The sequence below is a fragment of the Mytilus trossulus genome, chromosome 11 (assembly GCF_036588685.1).
Source record: "Mytilus trossulus isolate FHL-02 chromosome 11, PNRI_Mtr1.1.1.hap1, whole genome shotgun sequence".
Classification (NCBI taxonomy): domain Eukaryota; kingdom Metazoa; phylum Mollusca; class Bivalvia; order Mytilida; family Mytilidae; genus Mytilus; species Mytilus trossulus.
In genome coordinates, this window is record NC_086383.1 from 67,458,233 (window position 1) to 67,479,156 (window position 20,924).

Genomic DNA, 20,924 nt, shown 5'->3' on the forward strand with positions numbered 1-20,924 from the left:
TCTGGGATTTTGAACTAGGGTTACATTTTTCAATGATGAAAATTTCACCGGGTTAAACTTTCCTAGGGTCCAATTTTTTATATGACATTCTTTTGACAAGATGTTGTTTCATATAAATTTGCACAGTACTATGTATACATTATTTTCTCACGTCACCTTCATTTTAAAACAATAAATATCACCTTGTAACAAAGATAAAAACAGTATATCCAGTATTTTACATCTGAACAATAAAGGTCTATTTTAAAGTAGAAAAAAAAGTCTCAAATGGATGACAAACATGCATTTTTCTCTTTTAAAATATACAGTCCGCAAAAAGTTAAGCACCACCTATTTCTAATGCAAGGATTGTTTCACCTAAAAAAATCAGATTATCCTCGAAAAATAGAAAATATTCATGTAGCAGTATTGTTTACATATATTATAAACAATCCATAAACTTAAGTTTGGTCACTAATGCAGGTTCTGTGCATTGATTTTTGTGTTCATAGAAATATTGAAAATTACACAAATCAGAAATGGAATTTAAGTTTCACTGTGATTTATTTTTTTTGCAACAATTTATCACCCAATTTCAATAAAAGTCTACAAATAATCTTTGATATATTCAGGAAATTAATGTCAACGTTTGAGTCCATATGATGTGTAATCATCTCTCTATAGAACTCGGCTTCTCATACTCTGCACAAGCCTTCTGGACTTTAGTTGAGCAAATTAAATAAATTCAGTAACAGTAATTGCCCCTCTTAAATCGCTAAGATTTATTGCTAAGATTTTGCAAAGGTGGATCTCTGCAATTGAGATTTCTGCCGATAGCTTCGCAGACATGTTTGATAGGGTTTATATCTGGAGACATGGAAGGCCAAAAGATACTTTTTAGTAGTGTCATGGGCTTCTGGCTCTGTGTACTCGGTTACAATCCTTCCCTGTGTGGTCTAGTATTGTCATATATGTACAAGGGTCTTGACGCAAATGGAGGTTTATCAAAATGAGGGACTGCAATGTTTCTAAGCACCAAAATCAATGTATGTCTGTCTGTTCATGCTACTCTTCAGAATATACATACCCACGTTACAATAGTATGAGAAGAAACCCCATACTGTAACATCACTGGCAACGTATGCAGTTGTTAGGGAAATGATGTTTTGCTCCTACGAAGGTTTTGTTTACATTAACATTTACAGTTCCGGTGTCAAAATGACGTTGTAAAAATCTGACAATGATGGTGTGATTAACATCGAAATGGTTACCTATGCTTCTAGTGCAACAGCATTTGACATGTCAATTGTTTGTCAATGATCAAACACAGATAATGTACTCCTTGCCATATGTCACAGTGATTTGGTGAAGGTCAAATTTCACCTTTACGCGAGACAGTAAGAAGATGATTTAGAGGCAGCAAAACAGTGTATTCGAAAACGTGCAGATGACCTTTAATAAAAAGTTGCTTGGCGTGTTTATCGGAGTTTAATTTTCTTGGTTGTAATGAATTTTCTTAGTGTATATTATAGGCAATTCTTAACACCAAATATAAATTTGTGTTTGCAATAGTTAAAAAATTATATTTAGGTGGTGCTTAACTTTTGGCGGACTGTATATATGTACTACAATCAACCAATTTGAAACATTATAAAAGCTTAAAATACATAAAATCAATTTTGCAGATGTTAGATTACAATCAACAAAATCTAAAATTACAAGTGAAAGGATTATATATTCAGTCTGTTTGAGAACAAACTTCAAAAAAAGTATAATTGTTTAACATACTCGTTTATAAATAAAAATAGTACCTTGTGCATTATGATCATCAGCTTCATTGAGTTTTGTAACAACAAGGTACATTGCATCTTGGGACAGAAAGGTTTGATGAGTGTGGTAAAATTCTTCATCTCCCGCAAAATCCCATAGCATAAATGTGGCATATTCCTCTTTGTCATTTACATCAACTTTAGATTTAGCGGTTAGCATAGTTTCGAAACCCCTTGTTGCTTGTTCAGAGGGCTGCTGGGGAGTTACTTGAGGTTCTGATTGAGGTTCAGCTGCTTCTGGAGGCTTTATTATTAGCTTGGATGCAGTCTCTGATTTCTTTGATTCATCGAAAGATGTTACTGATGTGTTGTCTTTAAAGTCTCTGTGGGATTCTATTGGTTTTTGAATTGGTCTTTTGTCCTGAAGTTTTCCTACATACTGTTTTAAAAGTCTTGCTTGAGTTTGAGTATCTTCATAGTTTTCTATGATTAAAAAATAATAATATTAATTTTTGTCTAATATTTTGTGTAAAATACTACAAAGATATGAGAAAACTCTTAAGATAAAAGTATCAAAAAAGCATAACACATGGAGAAAGATACCAACTTCGTACTTAAAAAAACAAAAGGACAACAGCCAAAGGAAAAACAACTGTAGAGAAAAAACGACATAGAATACTAAATGGTTTTAGAGAACATAACTAGAGGCTCTGAAGAGCCTGTGTCGCTCACCTTGGTCTATGTGAATATTCCATAAAGAACATAGATGGATTCATGACAAAATTGTGTTTTGGTGATGGTGACGTGTTTGTAGATCTTACTTTACTGAAAATCTTGCTGCTTACAATTATCTCTATCTATAATGATTGACCCAGTAGTTTCAGTGGAAAATGTTAGTAAAAATTTACAAATTTTATGAAAATTGTTAAAAATTTACTATAAAGGACAATAACTCCTTAGGGGGTCAATTGCTATTTCTGGGGTAGCAACCCAACAAAGGGTTGCCCAACTTGTATGAAAATTTGAGAGCAGACAGATCTTGACCATGACAGATTTGCTCTTAATGCTTTGGTTACAGAGTTATAAGCCAAAATCTACATTTAACCCTATGTTCAACTTTAAGCCGTGGCGGCCATTCAAGTTGGATGGGCGGGTCATCGGAAACATTTTCTAAACTAGATACCCAAATGATGATTGTGGCCAAGTTTGGTTTAATTTGGCCCACAAGTATCAGAGCAGAAGATTTTTGTAAAAGTTAACGATGCCGGACGACAGACGACAGACAACGGATGACGGATGCAAAGTGATGGGAAAAGCTCACTTGGCCCTTTGAGCCAGGTGAGCTAAAAAGTAATTTAAACTTCGCACCTCTTTCATTCTCCATAAAAAGATTAAAATATCAATAGTCAAAACATGAATTATATTTTTACTAACAGTACTAACAAATTTTAAATTAAAGAAATGTATTCTACAAAAACAAACCTGAATAACAGCAACATTGATATTTATTTTAAAGTTGCTGGACCATAGAGTAAATTTAGTTAATAATGCATACTTATAGAAATCATCATTGGTTATTGTAAAACATTTGTAAAAGAATGGACTAAATTGGTCATTAAAGCTTTCAAATATACCTTTTAATGTCACTTGTCATATGTTTTTTTATTGTCTTAAATGATAGTGGCCGCGTTTGTGTTTACTCTCAACATTTATAAATATTATGAATCATAGAATACAATATATAAATAAATATCAAGAACAAACACTCAATTTTACAAATGCGGCTAAAAACGACTAAAAGTTAGCAAAAATGTTCAAATAAAGATTTTTTCAGCAGCTATCCCTTACAGAACTGAAATGTTTGCAGCAGATCTGCTGCAAACTTGCTGCAGGTCTGCTGCAAACAAAAAGCTTGCAGGAACCCTTTGAATAATGTTTGCAGATGTTTGCAGCTAGCTGCAAACCTCCTGCAAACATTGCAGCTTTTTGCTGCAAGCTTGCGGCAAGTTTGCAGAAACAAATATGTTTGCAGTAAGATTGCATGAGAAACTAGACTATAAGGGATGTTCGCAGCTAGATTGCAGGAATCTTTGAAAATTTTATATGTTTGCAAGAGCATTGCAAGAAACTACATAAAACGACTGAGCATGCCTATTGGTAACTTCCTTGAAGATAAAGATTTGAAATTTGAAAATGTTGGTGATATTTGTGTCATGATATATATTCGTGTTCAGGGAGGCATTATAGTTTGGCAATTAACAGATGAGTTTTTAAAGGCATTATTTGTAAGTACATATTCATCGTAGAATGTAAACTTATAAAATTCCTTCCGTCCACAGATATCTGCATAAAAGTTATAAAAATACATTTTCAAATATGTAACCATGCAATATACAGTACTCCATCATATGCTTAGAGATTATAATTTACAAAATACATGTAAGTCTAGTTGAATTTTGTGACAATTTTAGTTTAACTATAGCTGGATATAATTATATACATGCGCAAAGTAAATTTCAAATAAATCTTTTTAACTGTAGGTTCATGCATGTAATTCATTTGAGAACGTACTTGGAATTAATTTAACTTATAAAACATGTTAAAAGGTATTAACCTATGCTATGATAGTTTTTCAAATGATAAAGTAATTAAAATATTTTATGAATGGATGTAACATAACTTTTTTAGAATTTGCTGTGTAATATAGATAAAATGATGTGTACACAACATGACATTGGTTAACTGTATAACAGATTGATTTGAATAAAAAGGTTTGCCGCAGGTCGATCTGCAGCAAGCACGCAGGAGAAAGATTAATTTGCATAAATATGTTTGCAGCAGGTCTGCGGCAAACACTCATTTGCATATAAACGTTTGCAGCAGGTCTGCAGCAAACACGACGGAGAAAGATTAATTTGCATCAATATGTTTGCAGCAGGTCTGCAGCAAACACTCATTTGCATATAAATGTCTGCAGCAGGTCTGCAGCAAACACATATTGCATGGTAAATTGTTTGCAGCAGACCTGCAGCGTATTTGCAGCAAACACGCCACAAAAATGGACTCTGTGTTTGCTGCAAGTCTGCAGCAAGTTTGCAGCAGACTTGCAGCAAATATTTGCACGAGGCTGATTTTTTCAGTAAGGGTATAGTTCCTAATGCATGTCAATTATATAAGTCCATATTTATGTTACAAAAATGTGTTACTTTCTAAAACATTTTTAAAATAGATAATTAAATATAATCAATTTAACATCTTTGTAAAAAACCTATATTTTGTGGCCAATCAGGTGTCTTACCGGGCATACTCTAAGTCCATTGAAGGGAAGATAACTCCTTAAGTAAAAAAAACATATCTTCTTATGGTTTTTTTTCATAACTCTACCTCATAGATTTCGTTTTAGCGACATTTTTCATAATACAAGAAACTCCAAAGAGCCTGAATCGCTCACCTGCTATTTTTTGCTTAAATCTTTGTCCAATGATTATTTTTGTTTTTCAACATATATTAATGAGTGGTTCAAAAATGCCATTTAAATATTTTATATCTGTCATATTTTCCCTTTTAGCATGTGAGCATGAATTTCCATTTGGGATATACTTTATAAACTAGATACCCTAAAGAAAATTCAGTTTAAGTTTGAAGCTATTTGGTCCAGTAGTTTCAAAGGAGAAGATTTTTGAAATAGTTTAAGATGACGTAAGATAACGACAGACGGACTTTAAGTGATGACATCAGCTCACATTTAGTGCCCCGGTGGTCAATTCTTTTTATCATCATTTAGAAAAACCATAGTAAAATCTTCATTATGGTAAAGTATAAGAACATTCTTTCCGAGGAAATATGTACCGATGATTCACCTCAAAACAATACATTACAGAACTTGATACCAACAGATATATGAAAGACTATACCATCAGACCATTATGATAAGTGTACCAGATAAGGACACATCATTTTTTTAATTAGCAATACCATACCTTCTTGTTTGTTCCATATGCCATCATCTTTGCATTTAATTTTATGAATTTCTATTCCATTTGTACTGGTAACATCTGTTATGTCTTCACCAAATAATCTCCTTATCAATGTTGTCTTTCCAGCACCTTTTTTCCCAACAACTACTAAACGTATATCTCTCTTTAATTCATAGCCTGACTGAAGTAGTTTGAGGTACATATCAATTGATCTTTTGTCGGCCATTAATTTGATTTCAGTTGGAACCATATCACCTGCAATGATTTTTGTTCATGAAGATTTTTTTATAAAGAAGAATATCACAGCTTTACTTGATCCAATTAAGTATACACATATAACAATTCTTTGGTGTGCCTGTATTTCATGCATTTACTGTATTTAATTTTTAAATGTTTATTTAGAATCTGAAGTTTTAATTGGCAGACAACAGCAATGTGACATTCAAAAATTTAATATCTTATTTAATATTTTATACACATACGAATGAGCAAACATATGGACATGATAAACACTTAATGGGATTACGACACACACACTATAACAAAATAAACAGCTATACTAGTAGTGCAAGATTTGCCCTTCATATTCATATCGAAATTGGTGAAATCATAAAACAGAATAATGAAAACATCAAATTGGTCAATATGCGCAAAAGATTTTCCATAGGCGGTAATATTAACTTTTTCTTCTGAGGCTCAATCCATATCGTAAACTTGGATAAGTATGATGGCTTGTTTTGAAGCCGAGACATTTTCACGTGTGTGGTTAAATTTTCGAGGTACGAAGTGAGATTCATTTTCCTGTAAATTACCATACCCCAAAAAAAAAACTTGTGATGCAGATCCTTGTAGTAAAGAATCCCTTTTCGCACAATAAGTTCTCTTAAAGTTTAATACTTTGAATACATTTAATAACTTCATAGTTTTAAAAAATTTATCCTAAGGTCCTCTACTTTTTAAATCAAAACATACAACAGCATGCCACATACAGCACAAAAAATATCATGGTATATATTTCCCCAATGAATACCCTTCGTCAATATTTTACCCATTGATCTTCTATCAACTTTTTCCTCTGATAGAAAGATGGAATAAAAGTTCAACACATTATCTATTTATCTGTGTCTGTGAGAAGAAAAAACTCCAGTAAATCTAGCATTTTCAAAAAGCAATTTTTTTTCACCACGCTATAGTGAACTTGTATACATTGGGATGACCGGATATTTTAACTGTTAACAACACTTAGAATTTTTTAAAAACTAAGGCTTATCTACATCAGGAATAGATTACCTTAGCTGTATTTGGCAAAACGTTTAGGAATATTTGGTCCTCAATCTTCTTCAACTTCGTGTGTTATTTGGATATAAATATTTTTTTATTTGAACATCAATTATGAGTCTTTTGTAAACGAGACGGGCGTCTCACATAAGTGTAAAATTTTAGTCCTGGTATATATGATGAGTTTATTTATGGGCAACTACTTCGAAACTGGCTAATAGGTTTTATTTCTATCTCATTTAATTTCACAATAGCAGCAAACAACTTCTAAATATGCTGGGAATACATTCTATCATGTATGGCAAAAAACTTGTACAAGCTGCTGTGCTTTGCAAATGTTGATATTAGGATCATACATATTGCTTTGCCAAATGCCTTACTAGAATCCCCCACCTGGCATGGTCTTCAACAATGGCCAGTGTTTATTGAACATCGTCTTTAATGATGAATATCTCTATGATATAGTTAGAATATAATTCAAATCATGTTGACAAATGTGTGGATCTTATCCTGCTGAACTTTTTTTCTTTTTTTTTTTAATTTAGAATTTCTAAGATAATGGACAAAATTATGTTTAAAGAAATCATTACACAAGGGATACTAACTTGATTAACAAGTCGATAGAAGGGCCATTCCAGCTTATTTGAGGATTTTGACTTGCTGGTCGAAAGTGTATGTTTTATTACAGTTTTCAGAAATACAGACCAAAACAATGTGCAAACAAATTATCATTAAAGGGCAATTACTTCAATAAATAGTCGTAAACAATTTTGGTCATGTTGACATATTTGTAGATCTTGTCTTGCTAGGAATTTTGTATTTTATCTTTTAGGATATGTCGAAGCAAAACCTGAAAATGCTAAAAATGGTCATTACACTTAATTACGCTGACTCTAATAAGGAGTTCACTAAGATATCAACACTGTTTAATTATTTGTATAACTTGTATTACTGATCATGTTGCTGTTTTAGTATTACTGATCATGTTGCTGTTTTAGTATTACTGATCATGTTGCTGTTTTAGTATTACTGATCATGTTGCTGTTTTAGTATTACTGATCATGTTGCTGTTTTAGTATTACTGATCATGTTGCTGTTTTAGTATTACTGATCATGTTGCTGTTTTTGTTATTACTGATCATGTTGCTGTTTTAGTATTACTGATCATGTTGCTGTTTTAGTAATACTGATCATGTTGCTGTTTTAGGTTTCTTTCTATCTATTATAGGTTGCATTTCTGTAAATATTGACAATGCAGTGTCCCATAGGAACTCCTTTTACGGCTAAAACTGTAACACTTTTACTATGAAGTTTTGAAAAAATCTCATCCTAGAATTGAAAGTTCATATGCACCACAATTTTTTCCAAAGGTCAAAATCTAGGTCTGTGGGGCATATTTTCAACGTTAATATGCCCTGAACTTCTCAGAGTATAAACTAACAGTCATTTTCTGAACTACCCCTACCTCGAATGAAAGGTTACCACAGATTTCAATGTAAACAATATGCACGTTTTTATTTACTGGTAACATTCACAAGTTATGTCTCTGTGAGATGGAACACAGATATCATAACTGGGAACCAGTATGTAAACAAAATCAATGTTCTTTGAATATTGAAGGTCTCTCCAAAAAAAGGCATGTTTTGAGAAACAGCTGTATTTACAAAGTGCAACCTATACAGACATTTATTTAAATATAAAACTCTCTAAAATCAGTTTTTCTCACATTAATACTCATTTATCAGAATTATAGTCTTAAAGAAATCACTGTGTATACTCAAAAACTTAACTATACATTTTATACCCCTCCCCTGTTTCAATATTTTTTAAAGAATTTGAAAACAAGACTTTAATTATTGCCAGCTTACCCTATTTGCATATTTTCTGATAAAAATGCCTAGAACCTGTTTAAAACTGTTTTGATAACATACTGAAAGTATATCAGAATACTATAAATGTAATGTTTAGCAGTCAATCATTACAACATTCAAGATTATATTAAGTATCCAATCCAGCCTCTTTCTCCAGTCCACATCTTACTGTATGCCTATATATTTGTCAATTAAAGATCACATTTTCTGCCTCAAATGGTCAATTTAGAATTCTTGTCACAACAGTATCATCCTTAACTATATATACGACACAATTTAGCTAAAATATATACTAGAAGTGTTCAAACAAAGCCATATTTGCAACAGTTGTATGTATACAGATACCAGTCTGAGATATAATTTCACTTAAAATGTTGTACAGATGACTGCTAACATCTGATGTTTTGCATAACTTCCAAGCATAGTTATTGGTTTCTATATCAAGAACTTTAAAATCATAAAATCATAGCTTTTACAAGTTAAATTCTTTGTTTTATGACCCATGGGGGTAGGCAATTTTCTATGTTTTTTGCCCCTGGAGCCTCAAATTTCCTAAATCATTCTGCTGTTTCTAGCAATTTGGAATATTTAGTACATCTTCAAGATAGAACACACTATTGTAAGTTTTCTTGAGATATTTTTGTTTTTCTAGCTTGTATTTATCATGCTGTGGTGACGAAAAAAGCAGATTTAGGTGTTGTGGCTTACTTTTGGTTTCTCAAAAGGACACATAAATAATATTCAGGAAGGATCTATTAGTTAAGATGACTGCGAAGAGTAAATATAAGCACTTCTTAACAATTTAACTTACAAATATTCAAATATTATGAATTAAGTTTGTTTCGAGGACTTTACGTAAACTGTGCATACTGTAAACGGTGAATTTATGCTGAGTCATCATATGTAAGGCCCAGGATTCTATCAATCTTCATTAAATATTTATAAAACTTCATATTTGAGTTAATTCTTTAAAATCTGTGAAATAAAGCAAATTCTGTTAAATTCTGAATGTTCCCCTTTTCCACCCTATATACAGTGATATAGGTTGTATTTCTGTAAATATTGACAATGCAGTGTCCCATAGGAACTCCTTCTACGGCTAAAACTGTACCACGTTTACTATGATGTTTTGAAAGTTCATATGCACCACAAATTTTTCCAAAGGTCAAAATATAGGGCTGTGCGGCATATTTTCAACGTTTATATGCCCTGAACTTTAAACTAGTTTAAACTAACACTCATTTTCTTAACTACCCCTACCTCGAATGAAAGGTTAATTTGGCCACGAGCATCACTGAAGAGACATGTATTGTCGAAATGCAAGAAAATTTGTACCGTTAATTCTATTACCACAGATTTCAATGTAAACAATAAGCACGTGTTTATTTACTGGTTACATTCCCAAGTTATGTCTGTGTGAGATGGAACACAGATATCATAACTGGGAACCAGTATGTAAACAAATTAATTTGTTATGAATATTCAAGATCTCCCCAAAAGAGGTGTGTTTTGAGAAACAGCTGTATTTACAAAGTGCAACCTATAGTTTTAAGTTAATCATGTAAACTGGCAAAACTGGTAAAAAATGGTAAAATTTATATTTTAAGGGTAATAACTTATATAAGCAGTCGACAGTTATAAACAATAGATAGATACAATTGAGAATTCAAATTGATAATGTGTCATAGAGATTACAATCCGACCAAAAAGCAGAAAACAGTGGAAGGCATAATATTTTGAACATTTGCATTGATTTGAGCCAAAGTCGATTTTCTATTTTAAAAGCAGTTTTCCAAATAATGTTCTTTTGTAGCCATGTCAGGCGCAACTTGGTTGGCAAGCTGGGTCATCAGACATATATCTTTACTAGATAGATACCCAAATAATGAAAGATAATAAAATGGTGTCCAGGAGTTTGAACTAGAGAAGAGGATAACTAAACTAGATGCTCTCAAGAGACTGTGTCACTCACCGTGGTCTATGCGCATATTAAACAAAGGACACTCTCCAACATTGAAGACAAGAATAGACCTAACCAAAAATCTCTATTTTGTTGATCTTGTATTTCTGATCTTGTATTTCTGATCTTTTAGACTGTTAGGTTATTGGACTTATTAATAGATCTTGCCTTGATGATCATTTTTGTGATTTAGAGTGTTTATTTGTCTAGAACTTGCATGGCTGATCATTTTTGTGATTTAGAGTGTTTATTTGTCTACAACTTGCCTTGCTGATCATTTTTGTGATTAAGAGTGTTTATTTGTCTAGAACTTGCCTTGCTGATCATTTTTGTGATTTAGAGTGTTTATTTGTCTAGAACTTGCCTTACTGATAATTTTTGTGATTTAGAGTGTTTATTGTCTAGAACTTGCCTTGCTGATCATTTTTGTGATTTAGAGTGTTTGTTTGTCTAGATCTTGCCTTGCTGATCATTTTTGTGATTAAGAGTGTTTGTTTGTCTAGAACTTGCCTTGCTGATCATTTTTGTGATTTAGAGTGTTTATTTGTCTAGATCTTGCCTTGCTGATCATTTTTGTGATTAAGAGTGTTTATTTGTCTAGAACTTGCCTTGCTGATCATTTTTGTGATTTAGAGTGTTTATTTGTCTAGATCTTGCCTTGCTAATCATTTTTGTGATTTAGAGTGTTTATTTGTCTAGATCTTGCCTTGCTGATCATTTATGTGATTAAGAGTGTTTCTTTGTATAGATCTTGCCTTGCTGATCATTTTTGTGATTTAGAGTGTTTATTTGTCTAGAACTTGCCTTGCTGATCATTTTTGTGATTTAGAGTGTTTATTTGTCTAAATCTTGCCTTGCTGATCATTTTTGTGATTAAGAGTGTTTATTTGTCTAGAACTTGCCTTGCTGATCATTTTTGTGATTTAGAGTGTTTATTTTGGTAGATCTTGCCTTGCTGATCATTTTTGTGATTTACAGTTTATTTGTCTTTCATAATGAGGCATTACAGAAAAAGGTCTCTCTCTAAATATCATGTTTTTCATGATAAAAGGCAATAAACAGGTGTGCTATTAGCGCATGATGTGCCCGTCGCATTTTCAGAGAATAAAGTTCAATTACTTCTCAATGTCATATTAGAAATTAGATATTAGAAATAGATATAAATATACATCAAAGTTTAATGAGAATTACTGAAAGCATTTTAGAGTTATTTTCCAAATACTGGGAAATCACCCCTTTGTTAAGAATAAAACCCCAAAACTTGAAAACATAAAAATTAAAATTTATAAAATTGTAAAGGAAGCTGCAAATATTTTTGACTTATTTGTGGTTCATCTTAAACTGACCTAATCACAAAGTTTAACATGTAAAATATACGCATACTTTTCAAAGTTAACAGACCATGACTGTGGGAACAAAGGCCAATTAAATGATCTCCAGGAATATGAGATGTGCTTATTCTAATACACCTGCATATCAAACATTGTTGGTCCGCCTTAAATTGATCTAATCATCTAAATTTTAAGATTTATACTAAGTTAACGTTCAAAGTTGATAGACCATGAGAAAGTTCGAAATTGACATTTTTAACAACTTGCCTTTTAGCTAGGCAAGTGACCATGATACATTACTTGTACGAGAGCATGGAGATAGAAAACTAGTTGTCCAATTTTTTTCTTGGTTCGTAAAATGTTAACTGCCATTTATGGATATAAAATCATGTAAATGCATTTCAAAACGGAATAAAATGTAGCCCATTTACAAAATTGCAAACGAAGGCATTTGACCCACCTAAGTCCAAATATCATGAGACGTTTAAGCAAAATATCAAAATAACATTTCAAGACATCATAATTATTTGGATTATAGTGACCAAAGAGCAAACTTGAAGAAGAATATATCATTTAAGTCATCAATGTTTTCTGTCTTTATTGTCACTTTGTTCTGGTTGCAATTGCTGTTTAAGAACACGCTGTTTTTGGCAGGATGACGATAGATGCTGGGAGGTAGCTTCATGATTTTTTAAGGGGTCAAGTTTTCAGTTTTTGTCCAAAAAACTAGGGCACTTTCTCTTTTCTGTTTGTGAGATAAACCAGTTGAATTGTCAAAATCCAGCCAAGGACAATTGACCGCCTAATGAGCAAAAAGTTTATGTTAAGCTATTTCCTATCATATATTCATACACCAAATATAGTTAAACTATTGCTTATTGTATCTAAGAAAGGGACTTAACTATCAAAACATATTATTAACTAATAGACCATGAAAATGAGGTCAAAGTCAGATAAAACCTGCCAGACCGACTTTTAAACCTTACAATAATCCCATACACACAATATAGTTGACCTGTTGCTTGCAGGAACACAGCGATACAGAAAATACAAAGACTTAAAATTGACCTATGAACAATAAAATTAGGTTGTTAGTTTTCTCAATTGAATTGTTTCATAAATTTCATGTAAGGGCCTACTATTCTCACTGCTGAAAGCGGTACGGTGCCTATAATTGCTTAGATCCACTCTATTTTAACTTTGGTGGATATTTGTCTCATTAACAATCAAACCACATCTCCTTATTCTTATATCAAGGTCAGATGAAAACTGCAAAACAGACATAGACTATGCGGTATGGGCTTTGCTCATTGTTGAAGGCCATACTGTGACCTATAGTTGTTAATGTTTGTGTCATTTTGGTCTTTTTGTGGGAAGTTGTCTCATTGGCAATCATACCACATCTTCTTTTTTATATATAGATATAAGATATGGTATGATGCCAAAGAGACAACTATCCATCCAAGTTACAATTCTAAAAGAAAAACCATTATAGGTCAAAGTACGGTCTTCAACACAGAGCCTTGGCTCACATTGAACAGCAAGCTATAAAGGGTCTCAAAAAAGACTAGTGTTAAACCATTCAAACGGGAAAACCAACGGTTTAATTCTATAAATAAACTGTTAACACAGAGAAATGTCTCGCCTTTTTGTAATTTTGATAATGGAAATTTGTTGAAATTAAAAAAAACAATACTTAAGTTAGTTATGCAGTATTCAAATTCAATGAACCATGACTGACGGTACATGGCTAACCAATTTCCATGGGAATGAGATGTGCCATTGCTTATACAACTGCATACCATTGACTTAATTAGTTTAAACATATTTATTCATAGTGGATTGGAAATATTGCAACTTATATTAATCCCTTTCCACTTTGCAGGTGCGAGTGCTACCATGTAGCGGCATTAGACTGCTCTTTTTTCGAAATCTACAAGGGTGTCTTTACATGCAAGAGATATGGCTGTCTCTTCACACGGGTCAGTCACTTATGTTCCCCTTATGACAGGCTATCATCGTTTCTTAAGACCATACTCGCAAATGGTGTGAAAGAACAGTTGAAAATTCAGTTCCTGAAATTTTCTCCCCAAAACGGGGATAGATCCAGGAACCTTTGTGTTAGTAGTCTGGTGCACTAACCAATACACCAAGGCTCTATACCATAGACTTATCATAAGTTGTTCCCTTTAAACAAACCTAAACACGAACAAGTCAATGAACCATGATTAGGGGGTGATACTATATAATCTCCAAGGAAATGAGGCTTGCAAATGCCAATACTTATGCATATCATTGACTTAACAATAGCAGTTCATCTTAAACTGATCTAATCACAAACTAACACACGTGAACTAAGCAAAAGCATTAAGGTCAAGATACCATGACTGAAGAGCAGGGCCAAATATTCTCCACGGAAATGAGATGTGCTACTCCTTATAAAACTGCATACCAATTAACATTGGTCTACCACTAATGGTTCCCCTTGAACTGACCTAATAACAAACTAATACCTGTAAACTAAGCAAAAGTTTCAAGTCAATAGACCATAACTGAGGGGGCGGGGCCAAATAATCTTCATGAAAATAAAATTTGCCGATGTTTTAACAACTGCATACCAAATATCATTGACCTACCAATAGTGGTTACCAATAAACTGACCTAATCGCAAACTAATACATGTAAACTAAGCAAAAGTTTCAACGTCAATAGACCATGATTGAGGTGGCAGGGTCAAATAATCTCTGTGGAAATAAGATGTTCCAATGCAAATACAACTGCATGCCAAATACCATTGACCTACTACAAGTGGTACAGCATAAATAAGACCTAATCACAAACTTATACAATTGTTGACGCCGCTGCCATTGCCGACGCCGGAAACAGCATATTTATGTCTCACTTTTTGACTTCGTCAAGTAGAGAATATATAATAAATAAACTCATCATAGATACCAGGACTAAATTTTGTAAATAAGCCAGACGCGCGTTTCGTCTAAAAAAGACTCATCAGTGAGGCTCGAATCCAAAAAAGTTAAAAATGCCAAAAAAAAGTACGAAATTGAGAGCATTCAGGACCAAAATTCCTAAAAGTTTTGCCAAATACAGCTTAGTTAATATATGCCTTAGGTAGAAAAGCCTTAGTATTTAAAAAATTACAAGTTTTTGTAAACAGTCAATTTATAAATATAACCATATCAATGATAATTCATGTTAAACAAAAACGAGAAACGAGAAACGAGAAACACTCATGAACCACAAACAAACATCAGGCTCCTTTACAATTATTCTATACATGAAATATAGTTGACCTACTGTTTAATAGTACCAGAGCAAAAAATGCAGAGATACTGACTTGACAAAGCAAACTTTATCTGAATCACAGATCAATTACATGATTGAATTGTTATTCCTTTGTCTCGCTTTCAATGACTTTTGTCCCAGGTCAGACAAAATATATGGTTTCTAACAACTCTCATGTTAGCCTGTCATCTTTACAATGAATACTTTTCTTGTTGAAATAATTCTAACAAAGTAGAATATTCCTTACTATTGAAGAGTACAAATAAGCATGTACTATATATGACCATATAGTTTGATGGTACTTTAACTTGCTACTTTATATATATATAAGAAAGCTGCTGAAACTATAGCTTCATAGTTTGTTAGTATCTTGGTATTATAATGATTTATCTCATCAATTGGATAAAGTCGTACAGTTAACATGTTGTCATTCTGCAATTCCTAGAGTGGGGGTAATCATGAAAATGTGTTAAAACTAATGAAATAAAAGTCAATAAAGATTACCTTCTATCCCTTGTCCAGCAGTTACACCTGAAGATTTCTCTGACATGACAGTCTGAAAAATGAGGAAAATACACTGTAAATTAGTCCTATAACATATGACTTCGCATTCTTATTCAATTTTTAACGTTTTTATACTGATATTTTCATTTTTTTATTTTTTTTTAATGCGAGGATGGCACATTGATAGTAAAAAAAATATTATCAGAACAGCAAATAGAATAAAAAGTAAATAATGCCCCTGAGGTCATATGTTATAGGACTAAACAGACTACTAGCAGTTAACTGACATGCCAGCTCCAGACTTCAATTAAACTGACTGAAAGATTTTGATTTCATCATATGAACATCAGGCACAATCCTTCCTGTTAGGGGTTTAGTATCATACCATCATAACATATATGAGAAGAATGGTTCATGATTAAATGCAACAACATGAATGGAAACGCCATTTTTCGATCATTCAAGAACCAATTTCCTGAACCGTAAAAGTCAAAATCGTTATTATTGAACTTGACCTCCAATTTGTCACCAGTAACAAGATACTACATTTTGAAAAGCTTAGGTTGAACAGTTCATGAGTAAATGCATGGACACGACTGGAAACGCCATTTTTTTAATCTTTCAAGAACCCTAACTCCTGAACGGTAAAAGTCAAAATCGTCATTATTGAACTTGACCTCCATTTTGTCATCAGTAACAACATATTAAAATTTGAAAGGCTTTGGTTGAACTGTTCATGAGTCAATGCACGGACAATATTTGGTTGCCGCCCACCCGACCGCCCCCTGTACATCCCCAAATCAATAACCGACATTTTTGTCACAGAAATCTGGTTAAGTCACAAAAATCCGGTTTATAATATATAATACAAATGCTCCACATTACATGAAATAAATTGAACATTTTCCTATTTTGCAAGATAAACGAGAGATATATTATAAAGTTTAAAGGGAACAGGTTGTTTTTGAATTTGTAAAATTCCCTTGCAGGTATTTTTGTTCAAACAACAATTACAAATTATGCAGGAAAGACCTGTCTTACTGATCATTTTGACCAAGTGTTAAAGTTTTAAAGATAAAAAACTGAAATGAAAATAAACAAGAGGCACAATTTAACTTGTATTACTCACCTTGGCATTTTTTTCAAAACTAAATTGGATTCATAACTTGATTGATTGACTGTGGTTAAGAAAACTTTCACAGATATTGGAAAAGCATTAAAATTTGTAAAAAATGTCATTTAAGGTCAATAACTCCTATGGTCCATTGTCATTGGTCAGGCTGACATTTTTAGATCATGTTATATTGAACTCTTCTGCTTTAAACAGTTTTTACATATCTCATAAAGTTTGTATTTTTTTTTTAAAAGAAACAAAAAAAGAAAACAAGCATTTGAAGACTATTGCATTGCAATACAGCCCCCCTCCCCCCACCTGTTAAAAATTCATTTTATCGAAACAAAATTATAATTTGATCTATTAATTGTCATGTTGTTAACTATATAACAAATATTACATCAATATCTTCAACTATGACGGAATACGATGTGGTAAACTGAGTACCTGTGTGAATGCCAAGAACAATAACTCTACAAACTGATTATCAGAACCAAAATAAAATTTGATCTTGAACTATAACTTGTCAAGGTAACACTATGTACCAAATATCAAATCAATATCTTCAAGCATAATAAAAAAAAGCCTTTTTGAAAAATTGATTATTTGAAATTGCATGAATTTTTCAAGTCCAAGGACAAAAACTCAGAACAAAATCATCAGTCCGGAATAAAATCTGAACTTGATCTGTAACCTGTCATGGTCAAACTATATACCAATTATCAAATCATAATCTTAAAGCATGAAAAAAAAATGTGTGGAAAACTGATTACTTGCCTGAATTTCCTAGGTCAAAGGACGATAACTCTTTAAAAAATCATCAGATAGATCTGTAATTTTGTCATGGTAAAACTATATACCAAATATTAAATCAAAATCTTAAAATATAAAAAAGATGATGTGGTATGATTGCCAATGAGATATTTGTTCCGCTTAACCAATGTTCCACTAGAAAACTTTGTTATAAACAATGTCATAATATCTGTTCCTGTTGGGAAAAAAAATTCTATATCATTTATTTCTTTAGGAACATATACTGTAATATTTTTTCCCCTGGAAATAATATTCCAGAATACTTTTTCCATTTGGAACTTATATAATGAAGGAACTTCTATTTCAAGACAGAGACAACTCCACATAAGAGACCAAATGACACAGAAATTAACAAATGTAGGTCACCGTACAGCCTTCAACAATAAGCAAAGCTATTAAAGGCCCCAAAACGACAAATATAAAACAATTCAAACAAACTAGAGGCTCTCAAGAGCCTGTGTCGCTCACCTTGGTTTATGTGCATATTAAACAAAGGAAACAGACAATGACAGATGGATTCATAAAAAAATTGTGTTTTGGTGATTGTAATGTGTTTGTAGATCATACTTTACTTATAATCATTCTTGTTACTTACAATTTTCTCTATCTGTAATGAACTTGGTCCTTTAATGACAGAGGAAAACACTTTGTAAAAACTTACCAAAATTTACCAAATTAATGAAAATTGTTAAAAAATGACTATAAAGGGCAATAACTCCTTAAGGGGTCAACTGGCCATTTTGGTAATGTTGACTTATTTGTAGATCTTAATTTGCTGAACATTATTGCTGTTTACAATTTATCTCTATCTATAATAGTATTCAAGATAATAACCGAAAATGGCTAAATTTCTTTACAAATTACCAATTGGGGGGCAGCAACCCAAAAACGGGTTGTCCAATTCATCTGAAAATTTCAGGGCAGATAGATCTTGACCTGATAATCAATTTTACCCCTGTCAGGTTAGCTCTAAATGCTTTGGTTTTTGAGTTATAAGCCAAAAACTGTATTTTACCCCTTTGTTCTATTTTTAGCTGTGGCGGCCATCTTGGTTTGTATGCCGGGTCACCAGACACAATTTTTAAACTAGATACCCCAATGATGATTATGGCCAAGTTTGGTTAAATTGGCCCAGTAGTTTCAGAGGAGAAGATTTTTGTAAAAGTTTACGGACGACAGACGACGACAGATGACGGACAACGGACGCCAAGTGAGCTAAAATGATGGCTTGGCTAGTTAAAGTCCCCAAATATATGATGTTGTCCAATCAAAATTGTGTTAACAAATAATTGCATTACAATTTGATTTTTTTTTTAAGATTTATGTTTAATTGTTTAAAGAATTTTCTCCTGAAGAATCTTGGTTTAGCAGCATTAATTTTCTTGGTTTTATATTTCTTTATATTTTGTAACTTATTTTCTACTTGAAGCGTTTGTAATTCAACACTATATTTGTACCTGTAAGTATTTCATCACTTCTTTATACTGATCGTTCATCCCTTCTGCTGCTATGTCGTATGGAGTCTTACCCTGAAATACATGTAACCAGATACATATTTATATTGCTTTCATCTTTTTTATTACAAAGAAGACTTTTTTAACATATATCTTACAATTAGTAGTTGGGTGGTGTTTTATTTTATCTTTACATATGCTAACCATATCATTTTCGTTCAGGGTGTGGGATATGGGGGGATTTACATTTTTTGGACACATTACAAATGTATCATGAATATTGACAGTTCTTTATATTCTTATACTATTCTCTATTCTTTATATTATTGTATCCAATTATTCTCTAGTCATTAACTATTTGCCTATATCTTGATAAACCCTCTACATCCTCCTATATCTGTATCAACCCATTCACACCCTCCTGCATTAGTGTACCCATCCACAACCTTCTATATTTGTATACCCAATCCACATCCTCCCATACTTGTATACCCCATCCACATCCTCCTCTACCTGTATTCCCCACCCACAACCTCTAACATCTGTATATCCCACTCACACCCTCCTATATATGTATACCCGCTCCCCACCCTCCTATATCTGTTTACCCCTTCCCTACCCTCCTATATCTGTATACCCCTTCCCTACCCTCCTATATCTGTAAAACCCCTCAACACCCTCCTATGTCTTTATACCCTATCCAAAGTCTCCTATATTTGAATAGCCCATCCACTGTTGATATTGTCGCTGGAACGTAACATCGTATATTGCTTTCATCTTTTTTATTACAAAGAAGACTTTTTTAACATATATCTTACAATTAGTAGTTGGGTGGTGTTTTATTTTATCTTTACATATGCTAACCATATCATTTTCGTTCAGGGTGTGGGATATGGGGGGATTTACATTTTTTGGACACATTACAAATGTATCATGAATATTGACAGTTCTTTATATTCTTATACTATTCTCTATTCTTTATATTATTGTATCCAATTATTCTCTAGTCATTAACTATTTGCCTATATCTTGATAAACCCTCTACATCCTCCTATATCTGTATCAACCCATTCACACCCTCCTGCATTAGTGTACCCATCCACAACCTTCTATATTTGTATACCCAATCCACATCCTCCCATACTTGTATACCCCATCCACATCCTCCTCTACCTGTATTCCCCACCCACAACCTCTAACATCTGTATATCCCACTCACACCCTCCTATATATGTATACCCGCTCCCCACCCTCCTATATCTGTTTACCCCTTCCCTACCCTCCTATATCTGTATACCCCTTCCCTACCCTCCTATATCTGTAAAACCCCTCAACACCCTCCTATGTCTTTATACCCTATCCAAAGTCTCCTATATTTGAATAGCCCATCCACTGTTGATATTGTCGCTGGAACGTAACATCCGTACTTTTGTATTTTTTGACGTCATATCATGTGACAACTCCGTGGGTGGAAATACATTTGTGGTATATGAATATAATGGCTAAACAGTTGTCTTTTCATACATTGCCTTAATTATCATCTATATACACACCCTCCTATATCTATATAG

The 20,924-nt window shown here is 32.8% G+C and overlaps 1 protein-coding gene across 1 annotated transcript in view; it reads right to left on the reverse strand.

Annotated features, from left to right (window-relative positions):
- Window positions 1-649: 649 nt before the first annotated feature.
- LOC134690259 (ankyrin repeat, SAM and basic leucine zipper domain-containing protein 1-like) overlaps window positions 650-20,924 on the reverse strand; it is a 44,669-nt gene continuing 24,394 nt past the window's right edge. The window contains exons 5-9 of the mRNA XM_063550236.1: window positions 19,357-19,428; window positions 15,973-16,024; window positions 5,729-5,980; window positions 1,791-2,231; window positions 650-699 (exon numbers count right to left, since the gene is read on the reverse strand). Of these exons, the coding sequence (XP_063406306.1) occupies window positions 650-699; window positions 1,791-2,231; window positions 5,729-5,980; window positions 15,973-16,024; window positions 19,357-19,428 (867 nt within the window). The remainder of the gene's footprint in view (window positions 700-1,790; window positions 2,232-5,728; window positions 5,981-15,972; window positions 16,025-19,356; window positions 19,429-20,924) is intronic.